The 14246-nt window shown below is 61.1% G+C and overlaps 3 protein-coding genes across 4 annotated transcripts; 1 reads left to right on the forward strand and 2 right to left on the reverse strand.

The window, feature by feature from the left end:
• Nucleotides 1-1174: 1174 nt before the first annotated feature.
• Nucleotides 1175-5788, reverse strand: FGF17 (fibroblast growth factor 17). Its single transcript, XM_088068409.1, has 5 exons — nucleotides 5701-5788; nucleotides 5532-5568; nucleotides 3777-3954; nucleotides 2477-2583; nucleotides 1175-1612 (listed from the first exon to the last, which is right to left on the reverse strand). Exons 1-5 carry the CDS (start codon nucleotides 5730-5732, stop codon nucleotides 1325-1327), a joined length of 642 nt encoding a protein of 213 aa, XP_087924535.1. The 5' UTR covers nucleotides 5733-5788; the 3' UTR covers nucleotides 1175-1324.
• A 1560-nt stretch (nucleotides 5789-7348) lies between these two features.
• On the reverse strand, nucleotides 7349-9503 carry NPM2 (nucleophosmin/nucleoplasmin 2). Of its 2 annotated transcripts, none has more exons than XM_088068427.1 (10): nucleotides 9448-9503; nucleotides 9292-9367; nucleotides 9114-9199; nucleotides 8590-8706; nucleotides 8324-8417; nucleotides 8038-8144; nucleotides 7865-7893; nucleotides 7748-7784; nucleotides 7545-7615; nucleotides 7349-7423 (listed from the first exon to the last, which is right to left on the reverse strand). In XM_088068427.1, the coding sequence occupies exons 2-9, from the start codon at nucleotides 9347-9349 to the stop codon at nucleotides 7571-7573; spliced, it is 573 nt and encodes a 190-aa protein (XP_087924553.1). In that variant the 5' UTR covers nucleotides 9350-9367; nucleotides 9448-9503; the 3' UTR covers nucleotides 7349-7423; nucleotides 7545-7570. The 2 variants fall into 2 exon arrangements, with proteins under 2 accessions (XP_087924553.1, XP_087924552.1); XM_088068426.1 differs by having other exon boundaries at nucleotides 7748-7787.
• Nucleotides 9504-9609: 106 nt separating this feature from the next.
• On the forward strand, nucleotides 9610-13682 carry PBDC1 (polysaccharide biosynthesis domain containing 1). Its single transcript, XM_088068200.1, has 7 exons — nucleotides 9610-9648; nucleotides 10474-10590; nucleotides 10732-10797; nucleotides 11837-11896; nucleotides 11973-12113; nucleotides 12238-12349; nucleotides 13413-13682. The coding sequence occupies exons 1-7, from the start codon at nucleotides 9610-9612 to the stop codon at nucleotides 13535-13537; spliced, it is 660 nt and encodes a 219-aa protein (XP_087924326.1). The 3' UTR covers nucleotides 13538-13682.
• Nucleotides 13683-14246: the final 564 nt, after the last annotated feature.

The raw sequence follows: 14246 nt of genomic DNA on the forward strand, positions 1-14246 counted from the left end.
CTGGGCGTGGTGTCCTTGTCCCCAGGGTGCTGCAGCCACCTTCAGGATCCCAAATCCAGGGGAGTCCCCGTCAGCCGCCACCTTCACCCTCCTGCTTCTGTCCCCAAGCTCGGGGTGGTGGCACAGGGGGGATCCCCCATCCCGACAGGCACGGGAAGCAAAAGTCTGGAAAAGGCCCCTAAGTCTGGACACTCACTTTTATTTCCTTGGGGTTTCCTCCTTTACACCAAGAAACTCTCAAGTCTAAAGGTTTAGGCCTAAAACCGACTCATAAACAACAGAATTGGTCAAAATACAAAATACAATCGGCAGCAAAATAAAAATCAGTGAAAGGTGGCTTCTCTCTGGCCTGGTGGCACCCACAGCGCCCCTGGCCCAGGCAGCGCCGCCAGGAGGGGACACGGACCCTTCTCCTCAATAAATAACGGGGGGACCCCTCGGGGGGACACAAGTGCTGGCCCAGGGGGCTGCGGGCACAGAATCCCAGCCTGGAGGGGACATCCTGCTCCAGAGGGGACATCCTCAATAGGGGACACCCCCCAGAGGGGACACCCCGCCCCAGAGGGGACATCCCAGCCTGGAGGGGACACCCCCAATAGGAGACACCCCAGCCCAGAGGGGACACTCTTCCCCAGAGGGGCTGGCCTTGACCATCCCCAGAACCCATCCCTGGGCCCGGGGGGAGTGGGGACGTGTCCGGGGGTGGTGGCACAGGGACACAGGGGGGCTGACAAGGGGACAAAGACACTGGGTGAGGAACGTGGATTCCACGGGATGCTCCAGGGATTTGGGATCCCACTGACGACCCCTGAGGGCATTGGACACTTTGGGATACTCCAGGATTCAGGACTCGCTGAGCACCCCTGAGCACATCACAAATTCCCTGGATACCCCGGGATCAGGGGAGTCACAAGTTCCCTGGCTACCCTGGGATTCCCAACCCCCATCACATCCCACCCCCAATCCGTGCCCTCCCCACCCTGGGGGCGCTTCCAACCCAAACCATTTTTAATAAAATGAGGAAAATCCCAGCTCTGGGAACTGGGAGATCTCCGGCTGGGCTGGGGGGAACCGAGCGGGCTCTGGGGGGAACCGAGCGGGCTCGGGCTCCAGCTGGGCCAGGGGGGAAACAAACAGCTCTGGCCAGGCCAAGGGGACCCGAATGGGCTGCAGGAGGAACCGAATGGCTCTGGAGAGAACCAAACGGCTCCGAGGGAACTGGACGGGCTCCAGGGGAACCGAACGGCTCTGGAGGAACCAAACGGGCACCAGGGGAACCTGAACGGGCACTGAGGGAACCGAACGGCTCCAGCCAGGCCGGGGGTTACGTGCGAGGGCCCCGGGTGCGTCGGGAGCGGCGAGTGGGGGACGAGGAGCCCACGAACTCGAACTGCTTCTGCCGCTCGGCGTTGGGGAAGGGCAGCTGGCCCCGGTAGAGGCGCTTGATGAAATGAGCCTCGCGCTGGTTCTGGCGGCTGCGGGAGGCGCGGCGGGGCCGGCCCCGGCGGGTGAAGGCCATGTACCAGCCCTCGTAGCGCACGTTCTGGAAGGCCGTGTAGTTGTTCTCCAGCACGATCTCGGTGAAGATGCAGTCCTTGCTCTTCCCGTTGGGCTGCGGGAGGAGGAGGAGGAGGAGAGAGGGGGTTGGGGTGGGACTTGAGAAGGGTTGGAATGAGCCAGCCCATCTCTGGTGGCCTCCAGCCCATCCCTGACACCCCCCAAGAGCATCTCTGCCAGCCCCAGCTGAACCCTGGCACCCCGCAGACCATCTTTGTCACCACCCCGACACCCCTCAGCTCATCCCTGTCACCTCCCAATCCCACCTTTATCACCCCAAACCCATCTCTGCCATCCCTAGCCTGGTTTTGTCACTGTCCCTGATGTCCCCAGTTCATCCCTGTCACCCCCAGCCCACCCCTGCCACCCCCCAGGCCCATTTTGTCACCTCTAAAACCCATTTGCGTCACCCCAGCCCCTGTCTTGTGTCACCTCCATCCCATCCCTGCCACTCCCTGGGTCACCTTTGTCACCATCTTTGGAACAGCCCAGCTCGTGTCACCCCCAGCCTGCCCCTGCCACCTCCCAAAACCACCCTGATCACCCCAAAACCTGCCTTGATCCCCCCAAAACCATCCTGATCACCCGAAAACCCAACTCCACTACCCCAAAAACCCACCCTGATCACCTCAAAACCCCATTTACTATCCCAAAACCCACCTTCACTACCCCAAAACCCACCTTGATCACCCCAAAACCCACCCTGATCACCCCCAAACCCACCTTCACCACACCAAACCTATCCCCACCCCATTCCCTATGGATTCAAGCCCCGGACACCGGGAGCCGCTCCCTGGATCCTCCCCAGCAGCCTCCAGGGAGGACGAGGGAGCCCCCCGAGAGACCCCGAGGATGGGGGGATCAGCCCAGCCGGGACCCCCCGGCCACTCCCCGGGGATTTGGGGTGTCCAGGACTCACCTTCCCGATGAGTTTCCCCCTCTTGCTCATGCAGATGTACTTCTCGCTCTCGGCGCCCTTGATGCGCACGCGGCTCCCGAAGGTGTCCGTCTCCACGATCAGCTTGGCTGCGGGGAGGGGACGTGTCCCGGGGGGCTGCGACACCCCCAGACCCAAAATCCCCCCTGTTGCCATCCCCATCCCCGCTGCTTCCCTCTCCCAAAAAAAAAAAAAACCAGGGGAAAAATAAATGTGATTTCTTTGGGAAAAGCAGGAGTCGTTCCTTTCCGCGGCTCTGGGCTGCCCCAGGTTCCTCCAAGGAAGTTTTTCCCGGGATTATTTTTGTCTCTTGGAGGAATCTGGATCCTTCTGAGACTCCTCAGGGGAACAAAAAATTTCATTTTCCGGGGAATTTCCCTATCCGTGATGCCAAAGAAACCCAAACTGGGCGGGTGATGAAGGCACAGCCCCGGGAATTCTGCAGATTCGCCAGGAATTCAGTAGATTTGCCAGGAATTACATGGATTCTCCAGGAATTCTGTGGATTCTCCAGGAATTCTGTGGATTCTCCAGGACCAGACCAAACCCAGCACCCACCAGGCTCCTTTTCCCCATTATTCCTCCACAGCATTCCCGGCTCCAGAGTTGCATGGAAATCTGGGAGTGCGGGCGGGAGAATCCAGGGAAAACAGTAAATAAAAATAAATAAAAACAAAAATTAAAAACAAAAATTAAAAACAAAAATTAAAAACAAAAATTAAAAACAAAAATTTAAACAAAAATTTAAACAAAAATTTAAACAAAAATTTAAACAAAAATTTAAACAAAAATTTAAACAAAAACACTGGGGGGAGAAAATAAAAGTGGGGGATAAAAATAAAAGGGGAAAAATGCGAGGGGTGAAATAAAAATAAAAATAAATGCAGGGGAGAAAAATAAAAAAAACGAGGGAAAAGTAAAAAATAAAAGCTGGGATCTGCCCACTAGTGATGGATATTTAGGAGGAGGATGCCGGGATCAGAGGATTTTTCTCTGGGAAAAGCTGTTTTGTCTGCAGGAAGGGATTACAAAGCACCAACCCCTAAATCTGGGAATTATAAACACTGCACAAAACCGGAGAAATCCACGATTTTGGAACTTTTGAGGTCAGAGCTGACTTTTCCCAGAGAAACCAATTTTTTTTATAATTTTTTTTTTTGTTTTTTACGCGGATTTTTTAGGCGGAGCCGGAATTCCCGCATCTCACTTAGAGAACAATTTGGGAAGAGGCGCTTCCCGGGTGATTCCCTGAGCTCCGGCCGGGGTCGGGACAGCTCCTCACCGAATTTGTTGCCGTCCTCGGCGGTGGCCGTGATCCTTTTTCCGCGGACCTGGACGTGCTTGCCGCTGGTCCGGCTGTAGAGTTGGTACTCGCGGATCTGGCGGCGGCTCAGCTGGTCCGTCATGGCCCCCTGGTCCCTCACGTACTGGTTAAAATTAGGAGACGGTTGGTTCTCCCCCTTCGTTTTCCAAGGGAAAAAATGGGATCAATTCGTTTTTTGGGATGGCGAAGAGAAGGAGAGGGTGGGAGCGGGGTGGTGGAGCCTTTTTGGGAGTTTGGGGTGGGAAAAGCGAACTTTTCCCGGTTTCCAAGCAAAGCGGGAGTGAGAGGAAGGATTTGCCCCTCGCGCGCCCCGGGGTGGCTCAGCGGGAATTTGGGACGCGCTGGGAAGCGGGAGCTGAGCTGGGAAAACACCCGGTGGGTCCCACACGGGGGGTGTGGAGCCCTAAATCACCCCCAAAATCCCGGGAGCGGGTGCCCCAAATCCCCGGAGCTGGATACCCCAAATCCCCCGGGAGCTGATACCCGAAATTCCGGGAGCGGGTGCCCCAAATCCCCCGGGAGCTGGATATCCCAAATCCCGGGTTCCCCAAATCCCGGGAGCGGAGCCACCCACTCCCAACCCACCCTGGGAATGGGATAAACGCTCCTGGGATCCCGAAACGGCTCGGTGGCTTTTCCTAAACGCGAGATATTTTTGGGGGAAAAGCGGAGCTGTTTAGGGCAGGTGAAGAGGGGGATTTGGGGTCCCCGCTCCCAGCTCCAACCAGAACATCCCAAGGGAAAACTCGACTCAATCCCGGTGCGAGAGGCGTTTGGGGCAGCACCTGCGGGATCCCAAAAGCAGCCCTGAAGGAGCTGAGATCCAGGGGTGCCATCTCCTGCTGGGAGAGGGGCACATTCGGGGTCCCACCGCCGCTTTGGGGTGCGCGGTGTCACCTCGGGGGAGTCAGGACCTGCCTCCCGCATTCCCAGGATGCGGAATTTGGGATTTCCCAGAGGTTCTCCAGCCCTGGGAGGGCGGGGGACAGTGCCCGACCCCCCAAATCCTTCCCCAGCACCTTCGTGCGCTGCCGGGATCTGCTGTAAAGCCTTTGGGGTCGGTGGGATGGGATTGGGGGGGGGCCCTCTCCATCAAAGGCGCTTCCCTTCCTCTCTCATTTTCAAAGAAATAAAAGCGTTTACCTTTGGAAGGGGGAAAAAACAAAAAAAGAGAGGGGGAAAAAGGAGAAGAAAGGTCCCGAGGATGTTTTAATGGCGCGGGGGCCGCAGCCCCGGGGGTTTTGTTCGGGCGCTAGAGCAGAGGGTGCTGATATGGAACAGTGGATTTTAAAAGCTGCCGCTTTTCTAAAGCTCACAAAAAAAAAAAAAAAAAAAGGTGTGAGCAGCCCCCAGAGGGTGTGGGGGAGAGGGGAGGGGGTGTCGAACCTCGCACCCCCCCCCGCCAGGAGCGGCCGGACCCCGTTAACCCCCTCGGGGCGAGCCCGGGGGCTCCGGGAATTCCTCCCTGGCCGGGCCGGGCTCCGTGCCAGCGTCACCCGCACCCTCCGGAGGGGCTGGGGGGCGGCCAGCACTGACCCCCCCCTCCAGAGGGGACACGGCCCCACGGGCACCATCCCTGCCCGGAGCCACTCGGGATGGGACCCCCGGGTACCCCCCCAACTCCCGGGGCACCCCCCAAAGCCAAGGGGCGGCTCTGGGGGTCACCACGGCCGCCTTCGCCCACCCCGGGGTCAGCAGAGCCCCTGCGCCTACCTGGGTCTGACAGGAGAACATGAGCAGCTGGAAACATCTGCGGGAAAAAGGGAAAAACCGGGAAGTTTCGGTGGGAGCCGGGCGGTTCCTCTTCCCCCCCAACCCGGGGAGAAAACCGGGAATAACCCGGGGAGAGCCCTGGGAACGGCAGCGGGAGCTCGAGGCTTACATGGAGAGGTTCTGCAGGGTGAGGGGCTGCATGGCGCTGCCCGAAGCCCCCCGGGCAGCGCTGGGAACTCTCCCGTCGCCTCCTTCCCGGGACGAGCGGGTGAATCCCGGGGTGCTCCGAGCCCACGCGCGATGCCCAAAGCTCCGCAGCAGCGACGGCTCATGGGGGAGGCAGCGGGGCCGGGGGGCTTCTCCTCCTCCTCCTCTTCTTCGTCCTGCGGCCCTGGGGGCTGCGTGTTCTACACCCGGGGGACATCCAGCGCCGTCCTGTCCCCTGCGCCCCCTCCCCATCAGCCCCCAGTGCTGGGCCCGGTGCCCCCGGGCAGGGCGGTGCCCGCAGCCCCCCGCCCCACGGAGCCCCGGCCGTGCCCGGAGGGGGACACGGGATGCGGGGGCGGCTCTTAAAGGTGGGAGAGCCCCGCAGGGAGGGGCCGGGCCGGGCGGGGATGGGGCAGGAGGAGGGGACGGGGGAGGTGGGCTCGGCTTTGGGTGTTCCCCCCCCACCCCGCCCCAACCCTGGGGCACGCCGTGAGGGTGCCAGGCCTGGGGACAGCGGGGTTTTTGTCACCTGCCCGTCACCAGGTGCCAGCACAGCCCTGGGCTGAGACAGGAGGGGTTCGGCCGCTGCTGCAGCGCTGGGGGGGCTCCGGGGACCCCCGCCCCTGGCAGGGCCATGGGGGGAGGCCGGGGATCCCCCCCCAGGCGCCGTTTGCTGCTCCAGGGAGGTGCGAAATGCCTGATAAAGCCCCCGGCAGGGAGCGGGGGGACCCCCGCGGGGGCCAAACAGCCCTGGGGGGGTCCCCGAGGGACAGGGAGGGGGGTCCGTTCACAGCTCACCTGCCTCCGAGCTCGTACCTCAGTTTCCCTCTCGGTGCAAGGGGGGGGTGGTCAGGCAGGAGGGGGAGCAGCAGGGAGCCCACCCCACATCCGCAGGAGGGTGAGGGGTCTGATTCCATAAAAACAACCCAAGTTAGCCCCCCGCCCCCAGCCCAACCTCACTTTGCTGCCCCCCAAAACCACAAAATGGGGACGCCCCCGTTCTGGGAACCCCTCCCGGCCCGGACCCCCAGACCTCGGGGGATGATGGATGGAGCCGAGCCCCCCAGCACCCCCGGGCTGCGCCCCCGGGAGCTGTGGGCACATCCCGGGGGACACGGGCAGCCCCGGGGGTGAGCACGGGCGGGAGCGGCAGCGCTGCCGTGGGGCAGGAACGGCCCCGGGGCCCCCCGGATCCACCGCGGCGGCTCCCAGCCCCAGCCCAGGGTGCGGAGCGGGGTTAAACCCCCCCAAATACCCCAGCCCGGGGTGCAGAGCAGGGTTAACCCCCCCAAACTGCCCCATCCCGGGGTGCCAAGAGGGATCAACTCCCCCACCGCCCCATGGCGGCCCCACAGCCGGGACAGCCCTGGAGAGAGAGGTTCGGGTCCGCTCTGTGACACCCGGGGGGCTCCGGGGCCCCCCCAAATCCCGGTGCCGGGTCAGTGGGATCCGATCCTGTCGCTGCTGCTCCCCCGATCCCCCTCCGTGCCCTTCTCACAGCACCCCACGGCCGGGGGGCAGCGCTGGCCCCCAAATCCAGGGCAGCAGCTCCAGCCGGGGTGGGGGGGTGCCCCCAAATCCCCCCCGGCAGCAGCGCGGGGAGCCAGGAGTGCAAAATGTGCTTTATTAGGGAACCACACCACCACCACCACCGGCTGCTGCTGCTGCTCCAGCCTCGGCCGCACCTGGAAGGGAAGGAGGGAAAAATGGGATTTACCCGCAGGGAAACCCTGGAGACCCCGCGGTGGGGACGGAGCCACCCCCCAGGGCTCTCCCAGCTCCGGGATTGCTCATCCCAATCCTCACCTGGCCCGGCTCCGATGGAATTCCCGTTATTTCTTCGGTGCTGCTTTCCTGCCCCGGCCGGCCCCGCGCCCCTGCGGGAACGGGGAGGGGCTAAAGGTGGGGAGGGGGCCCCAAAACCGAGCTTCTCCCCCATTTTTGGGTCCTTGTCCCCGGCCAGGAGCTCTGTGGGATAATCCCAAGGGATAACGGGGAGCAGCTCCTACCTTGGGGGGAAGGGGATCCTCACGGGCCAGGCTGTTCCTGCTGGGGGGAGAAGGGGAGCGTTGGGATTGGGGTCCCGGCACTGGGGGATCCTCCCGCTCCAGGATTTCCATACTCACGGCTCATCCTCCTTTTCCAGCTTCCTTTTCTACGGGAGAGAGACGGAGATGGAGGATGAGGACTCTTCCTCCCTGAGGGATGAAGGCCATGGCTCATCCCCTTGGAGAGGAATTTGGGGTGCCTGCCCCCCTTCCCCGTGCCACAGGGACCCCAAAACCCCTCCGGTGCTGACCTTGGTGGCGCCGCCTTTCCGGCCACTCGAGGCCTTGGGGGGCTTCTCGGGGGTCTCCTCTACTATTTCCTCTTCCTCATCCTCATCCTCCGAGCTGAAGTTTGTCACTGCGGGAGAGCCCGGCTGAGCCCCCAGACCTCGGGGACACCCGAGGGGGAACAGGGACACTCAGGGGAGACTCACAGGAGGGTTGGGGACACTCATGGACACTCACGGGACACCCGAGGGGAGTTGGAGACACTCACGGGACACCCGAGGAGGGACAGGGACACTCGGGGACACTCACGGGACACGTGCTGGCCGCTGACATAGACAGGACCGGAGCCGCTTCGCAGCCGGAAAGTCACGGGTGGGGTCAGTTCTACTCCCGCCAGCGTGGCCTGGAAAACGGGAATGGAAACAATTCCCGACCGTTCCCGGAGCGGGAGCAGCCCCCGGGCCGGGCACGCACCGGGCACTCACCGCGGGCAGCACCGGGCACCAGACACTCACCGCGGGCAGCACCGGGCACCAGACACTCACCGCGGGCAGCACCGGGCACCAGACACTCACCGTGGGCAGCACCGACGGCTTCAGCGTGGCCAGGGGCACCGGGGGGCGGCCGCCGCCGTCCTCGGTCACCACCTCCACCACGTGGAACTCATCCCGCGCCGTCTCCCCCAGGCAGATCTGGACGGGGGCGAAAGGCAGGAAATCCTCTCAGGGGCTGCACAAAGTCCAGCTGCTCCTCCAGCAACCCCCGCTTTTGGGGATTTATTAGGGGGGACTTTTTGGGGGTGTTTTGGATTTTTTTGGGGTTTATTTTTGGATTTTTTTTTTTTGTTTGTTTATTTTTGGGGGTTATTTTTTGGAGGTCTTTTTTTTTTTTTAGGTCGGGGGATCTTTTTGGGGCTGAGGGCATCACCCTGCGCATCCAGCACAGGGAATGCACAGGAATTCATCCCGGGGATGGAGATGGGTTTGGATTTTTGGGAGGGGTTTTGGGATTTTTTGAGGTTTTTTCGGGGGGATTTTTTGAGTTTTTTTTGGGGGGGTCTTTCGGGATTTTTTTGGGGGGGGTCTTTGGGGTGACGCACCGTGCGCAGCACCAGCTGCTGCTCGCAGCGCCAGTCCTCGGGCACCTGGAAGGTGAAGGAGCTCCGGCCGCTGCTCAGCTCGCACCCTGCGGGGACAGGAGGGGACACAGCGGTGCCGGGGGGTCCCGGGGGGCACCCCCGGGGTTTGGGGAGGGGGTTTGGGGCCGGGGGCACTCACCCCAAAGGATGGACACGGCTCTCTCGCAGCTGCTGTCGGTGCTGTCCGTCAGGGACATGGCTGGGGGTGGCACAGCCTGGGGGGACACCAACAACTGTGGGACACCCCCCTTAACTCACAGCACCCCCAAAGCTCCCCCGGCCCCAAAACACTCACACAGAGCAAAGCCTCAAATCTCAGCCCGAGGGGAACCCCAGAGACAGCGGGGCCGCCCCACAGCGGGCGCTTATAGGGCACAGCAGCCCCGCCCACCCCATTGCCAATTAAGCGGCAGCCGCGCTGTTAATTAGCTAATTACCCGCTCAGGTGGGGGTGCTAATGAGCGTGGGAGCCCCTGTCCCCCCCGACGTGTCACAGGTGCGGTGACATCCCTGGGGACCGCACCTCGTGCCGTGGGTGCCCCCCCGTGTCCCTCCGTGTCCCCTGACATTGCCCGTGTCCTTCCATATCCCCTCCGTGTCACCCCCGTGTCCCCTCACATCTCCCATGTCCCCGTGTCGTGCCTCGCGTGTCCCCCCGGGTTGTCCCGTGTCCCTCCATGTCCCCCCGTGTCACCCCTGTGTCACTCCGTGTCCCCGGGTCCTGCATGTCCCCTCGTTTCCCCCCCGCCCCACATATCCGCTCTGTCCCCATGTCCCACCCGCGTCCCCCTTGATCTCAACGTGTCCCCCCCTCTGTCCCTTCTGTCCCTCTCGGTCCCAATCCCCCTCTGTCCCCCCCTGTGTCCCCCTAATCCCCCCTGTTCCCCCAATCCCCTGTGTCCCCCCATGTCCCCCCCTGTGTCCCCCCCCAATCCCCCTCGGTCCCCTTTGTCCCCCCCATCCCCCCCTGTGTCCCCCCAGTGTCCCCCCTGTGTCCCCCCTGTGTCCCCCCCTGTGTCCCCCTCAGTCCCCTGTGTCCCCCCCCAATCCCCCTCGGTCCCCTTTGTCCCCCCCATCCCCCCCTGTGTCCCCCCCTGTGTCCCCCCCCGTGTCCCCCCATCCCCCCCGTGTCCCCCCTGTTCCCCCCCGTTCCCCCCCATCCCCCCCTGTGTCCCCCCCCCAGTGTCCCCCCCTGTGTCCCCCCATCCCCCCCTGTGTCCCCCCCCCAGTGTCCCCCCCTGTGTCCCCCCATCCCCCCCTGTGTCCCCCCCCCAGTGTCCCCCCCTGTGTCCCCCCATCCCCCCCTGTGTCCCCCCCCCAGTGTCCCCCCCTGTGTCCCCCCCATCCCCCCCCGTTCCCCCCCGTCTCCCCCGTTCCAGTGGGCGGAGCCGCGGCTCCTCTTCGGGCAGCGGTGGCGGCGGCGGGGCTGGCGGGGCTGGTGAGCCCGGGGGGCTGTGGGGGGCTCTGGGGGGCTTTGGGGGGCTCTGAGGGACTCTGGGGAATCCTGGGGGACCCTGGGGGTCTCTGTGGGGCCCTGGGCCAGTGTCCCCGCGCTGTCACAGCCCCGTGTTCCCCGCAGGGCCCCGGTGAGGCCGCGGCGGCCGCTCAGGCGCTGGCGCTGCCCGCGGAGGCGTTCGGCAACGACGTGAGGGGAACTGGGGGGGACTGGGGGGAACTGGGGGAGACTGGGAAACTGGGGGGGACTGGGGGGAACTGGGGGAGACTGGGGGGAATTGGGGGAGACTGGGGGTAACTGGGGGGAACTGGGGGGAACGGGGGGGACTGGGGGAGACTGGGAAACTGGGGGGAACTGGGGGAGACTGGGGGGACACTGGGGGGGACTGGGGGAGACTGGGGGGGGACTGGGGGGACTGGGGGGCATTGGGGGGAACTGTGGGAACTGGGGGGGATTGGAAGATTGGGGAGCCTTACTGGGAGGGGGTCTCAGATTTTGGGGTTCCTGCTCTGGGGGTCCCTTTCCTCATGGGGGGTGGTCCCAGATTTGAGGGGTTTCAGCTTTTGGGGTCCCTGCCCTGGGAAGGGGTCACAGTTTTGGGGGGTCCCTGTCCATAGAGGAGGTTCCCTGTCCTGGGGGGGGGTCTCAGATTTGGGGGTCTCTGTCCTGGGGGGGTCTCAGTTTTGGGGTTCCCATTTTGGGGTTCACAGAGCTGAGGGGTCACAGCTTTGGGGGATCCCCGTCCTCAGGGGGGACATCCCAGTCCTGGGAGGTGTTTTTGGGGGGGTTTCCCCAATCCAGGATGATCCCAATCCTTGGCGGGGGTCCTGGTTTTGGGGGGGGTCTCAGTCCTGGTTTTGGGGGGGGGGGTTTTCAGTCCTGGTTTTGGGGGGATCTCAGTCCCGGTTTTGGGGGGGGGTTTCAGTCCTGGTTTTGGGGGGGGTCTCAGTCCCGGTTTTGGGGGTTCTCAATCCCGGTTTTAGGGGTTCTTAGTCCCGGTTTTGGGGGGGGTCTCGGTCCCGGTTTTGGGGGGTCTGGGAGGAGGAGGAGAACCCCAAAAGGAAGAAAATCCCCCAGAAGGAGAAGAACCCCAAGGGGAGGGAAAACCCCATGAAAGCGGGGAGAAAACCCCCAAAAAGGGGGAGAGGGTCCCCAAAACGGGAAGAGGGACCCCCGGAGGGGACGTTTGTCCCCAGGGGTGTCACAGCTGTCCCCGCTCCGTGTCCAGCCCCGCCTGGAGCTGGCCTGGGCCATCAAGGCTCACCAGCACGCCCAGGTCTACTTCAACGTGAGTCTGGGGGATCCTGAAGGGGTTTTGGGGGGTTTTTGGGGGGTCCCAGCTCATCCTTGGCCTCCCCGTGCAGCTCATCTCCTCCGTGGACCCCAAATTCCTCAACCTGACCAAGGTGGACGACCGGATTTACGAGGAATTCCGCCGGAGCTTCCGGGACCTGCGTGTCGACCTGCTGGACCCCGAGGAGCTCAAGTCGGAGCCGGCCAAGGCGGTGGGTGGGGGTTTGGGGGGATTTTGGGGGGGTCCCCCCGTTTTCCTGGGGTTTTTTGGGGTGTCCTGGGGTTTTTTGGGGTGCTGAGGGTGGTTTTAACCCCTTCATTCCCTCCCCTCCCCAGAAGTGGCGCCCGTTCTGTCTCCGCTTCGAGGGGGTGGTGGAGGATTTCAACTACGGAACGCTGCTGCGCCTGGATTCCCGCCGGGAATACACCGAGGAAAACACCATTTTTGGTGGGAAAAGACTGTTTTTGGTGGGGAAAAAGAGCATTTTTGGTGGGAAAAACAGCATTTTTGGTGGGAAAACCCCATTTTTGGTGGGAAAACCACCATTTTCGGTGGGAAAAAACGGCATTTTCGGTGGGAAAAACGGCATTTTCGGTGGGAAAACACCATTTTCGGTGGGAAAACCAGCATTTTCGGTGGGAAAACCAGCATTTTCAGTGGGAAAACCAGCATTTTCAGTGGGAAAAACCAGCATCTGCGGTGGGAAAAACACTGGTTTTGTGTGAAAAACCACAGTTTTTGTTGGGAAAACATCATTTTTGGTGGGAGAAACACTGTTTTCAATGGGAAAACACTGTTACTGGTGGGAAAAAACATTGTCTTGGTGGGAAAAATTAGCATTTTTGGGGAGAAAACACCATTTTCGGTGGGAAAAACACTATTTTTGGTGGGAAAACACTGTGTTTGGTGGGAAAAACATCATTTTTGGTGGAAAAACACTTTTTATTGGGAAAAAACGCACAATTTTTGTTGGGAAAACACCATTTTTGGTGGGAAAAACCCTGGTTTCTGTGGGAAAACACTGTTTTTGGTGAGAAAACCACCATTTTTATTGGGCAAAGCACCATTTTCAGTGGGAAAACTGTTTTTGGTGGGAAAAACCCATAATTTTTGTTGGGAAAACATCATTTTTGGTAGGAAAAATATCGGTTTTGGTGGGAAAACGCCATTTCTGGTGAGAAAAACACCATTTTCAGTGGGAAAACACCACGTTTGGTGGGAAAAACACTGTTTTTGGTGAGAAAAAGCACCATTTTTGGTGGGAAAAGCCAGCATTTTCAGTGGGAAAACACCGTTTTTGTTGGGAAAAAGCACAATTTTTGTTGGGAAAACATCATTTTTGGTGGGAAAACACCATTTTTGGTGGGAAAAGACTGTTTTTGGTGGGGAAAAAACGCCATTTTTTTGTGGGAAAACGCCATTTTCAGTGGGAAATGGGGTGCAGGGAGCTGGAGGGGACCCCAATCCCACAGATCCGCCCTGGAGCTGATCCCTCTCCCCCTTTTTTCAGCCACCAGGATCCAATTCTTCGCCATCGAAATCGCCCGGAACAGGGAAGGCTGCAACGACGCCGTTTTCCGCAGGGAAAACAGGGATGAAGATCGGGATAAAGATCAGGAATTTGGGAAAGGATGAGGGGGGCAGGAACCCCCAGCCTGGATTTTTGGGGGGCAGGAGCCCCCAGCCCCGCTCCAGGATCATTCCCAGGGTTTGGGAAAGCTCTGGAAGTTCGGAGGGGCTGCGGCTCCTCCTGCTGTAAATAAATATTTTAAAATCCCAATGCTGGTGTTGGGATCCCCCTTGGAAAATCCCAAATCCCTGTTTGGGGGTCCCTTCCCTGGCAGGTGTTGGGGGGTCCTTCCCTAAAATGGGGGAGGAATTCGGGGAATTTGGGCCAAATCCAGGTGGATTTGGGTCAGGGCTCGAGGATCCCCCCAAATGAAACTTTGGGATTTTGGGGATTTTTGGGATTTTCCCTGTGGGAAAGGGCTGGGGGTGTTGGGGTGAAGAGGGAGAGCTCACGGGGGTTTTGGGGTGCCGGGGAAAATGTTGGGAATTCTGGGCAAGAGCTCAGGGGGAGATCTTGGAATTGGGAGAGAAATCCAAATTCTTGGGGAGAACTTGGTTTAGGGAGAGATCCCGGGGTGCTGGGGGAGATTTGGGGTGCTGGGGGAGATCTTGGGGTGCTGGGGGAGATTTGGGGTGCTGGGGGAGATCTTGGGGTGCTGGGGGAGATTTGGGGTGCTGGGGGAAGATTTGGGGTGCTGGGGGAAGATTTGGGGTGCTGGGGGAGATTTGGGGTGCTGGAGGAGATCTTGGGGTGCTGAGGGAAGATTTGGGGTGC

Source organism: Pseudopodoces humilis, chromosome 30 (assembly GCF_049639895.1).
Source record: "Pseudopodoces humilis isolate 2021_Gansu_Grassland_sample_001 chromosome 30, ASM4963989v1, whole genome shotgun sequence".
Taxonomy (NCBI): domain Eukaryota; kingdom Metazoa; phylum Chordata; class Aves; order Passeriformes; family Paridae; genus Pseudopodoces; species Pseudopodoces humilis.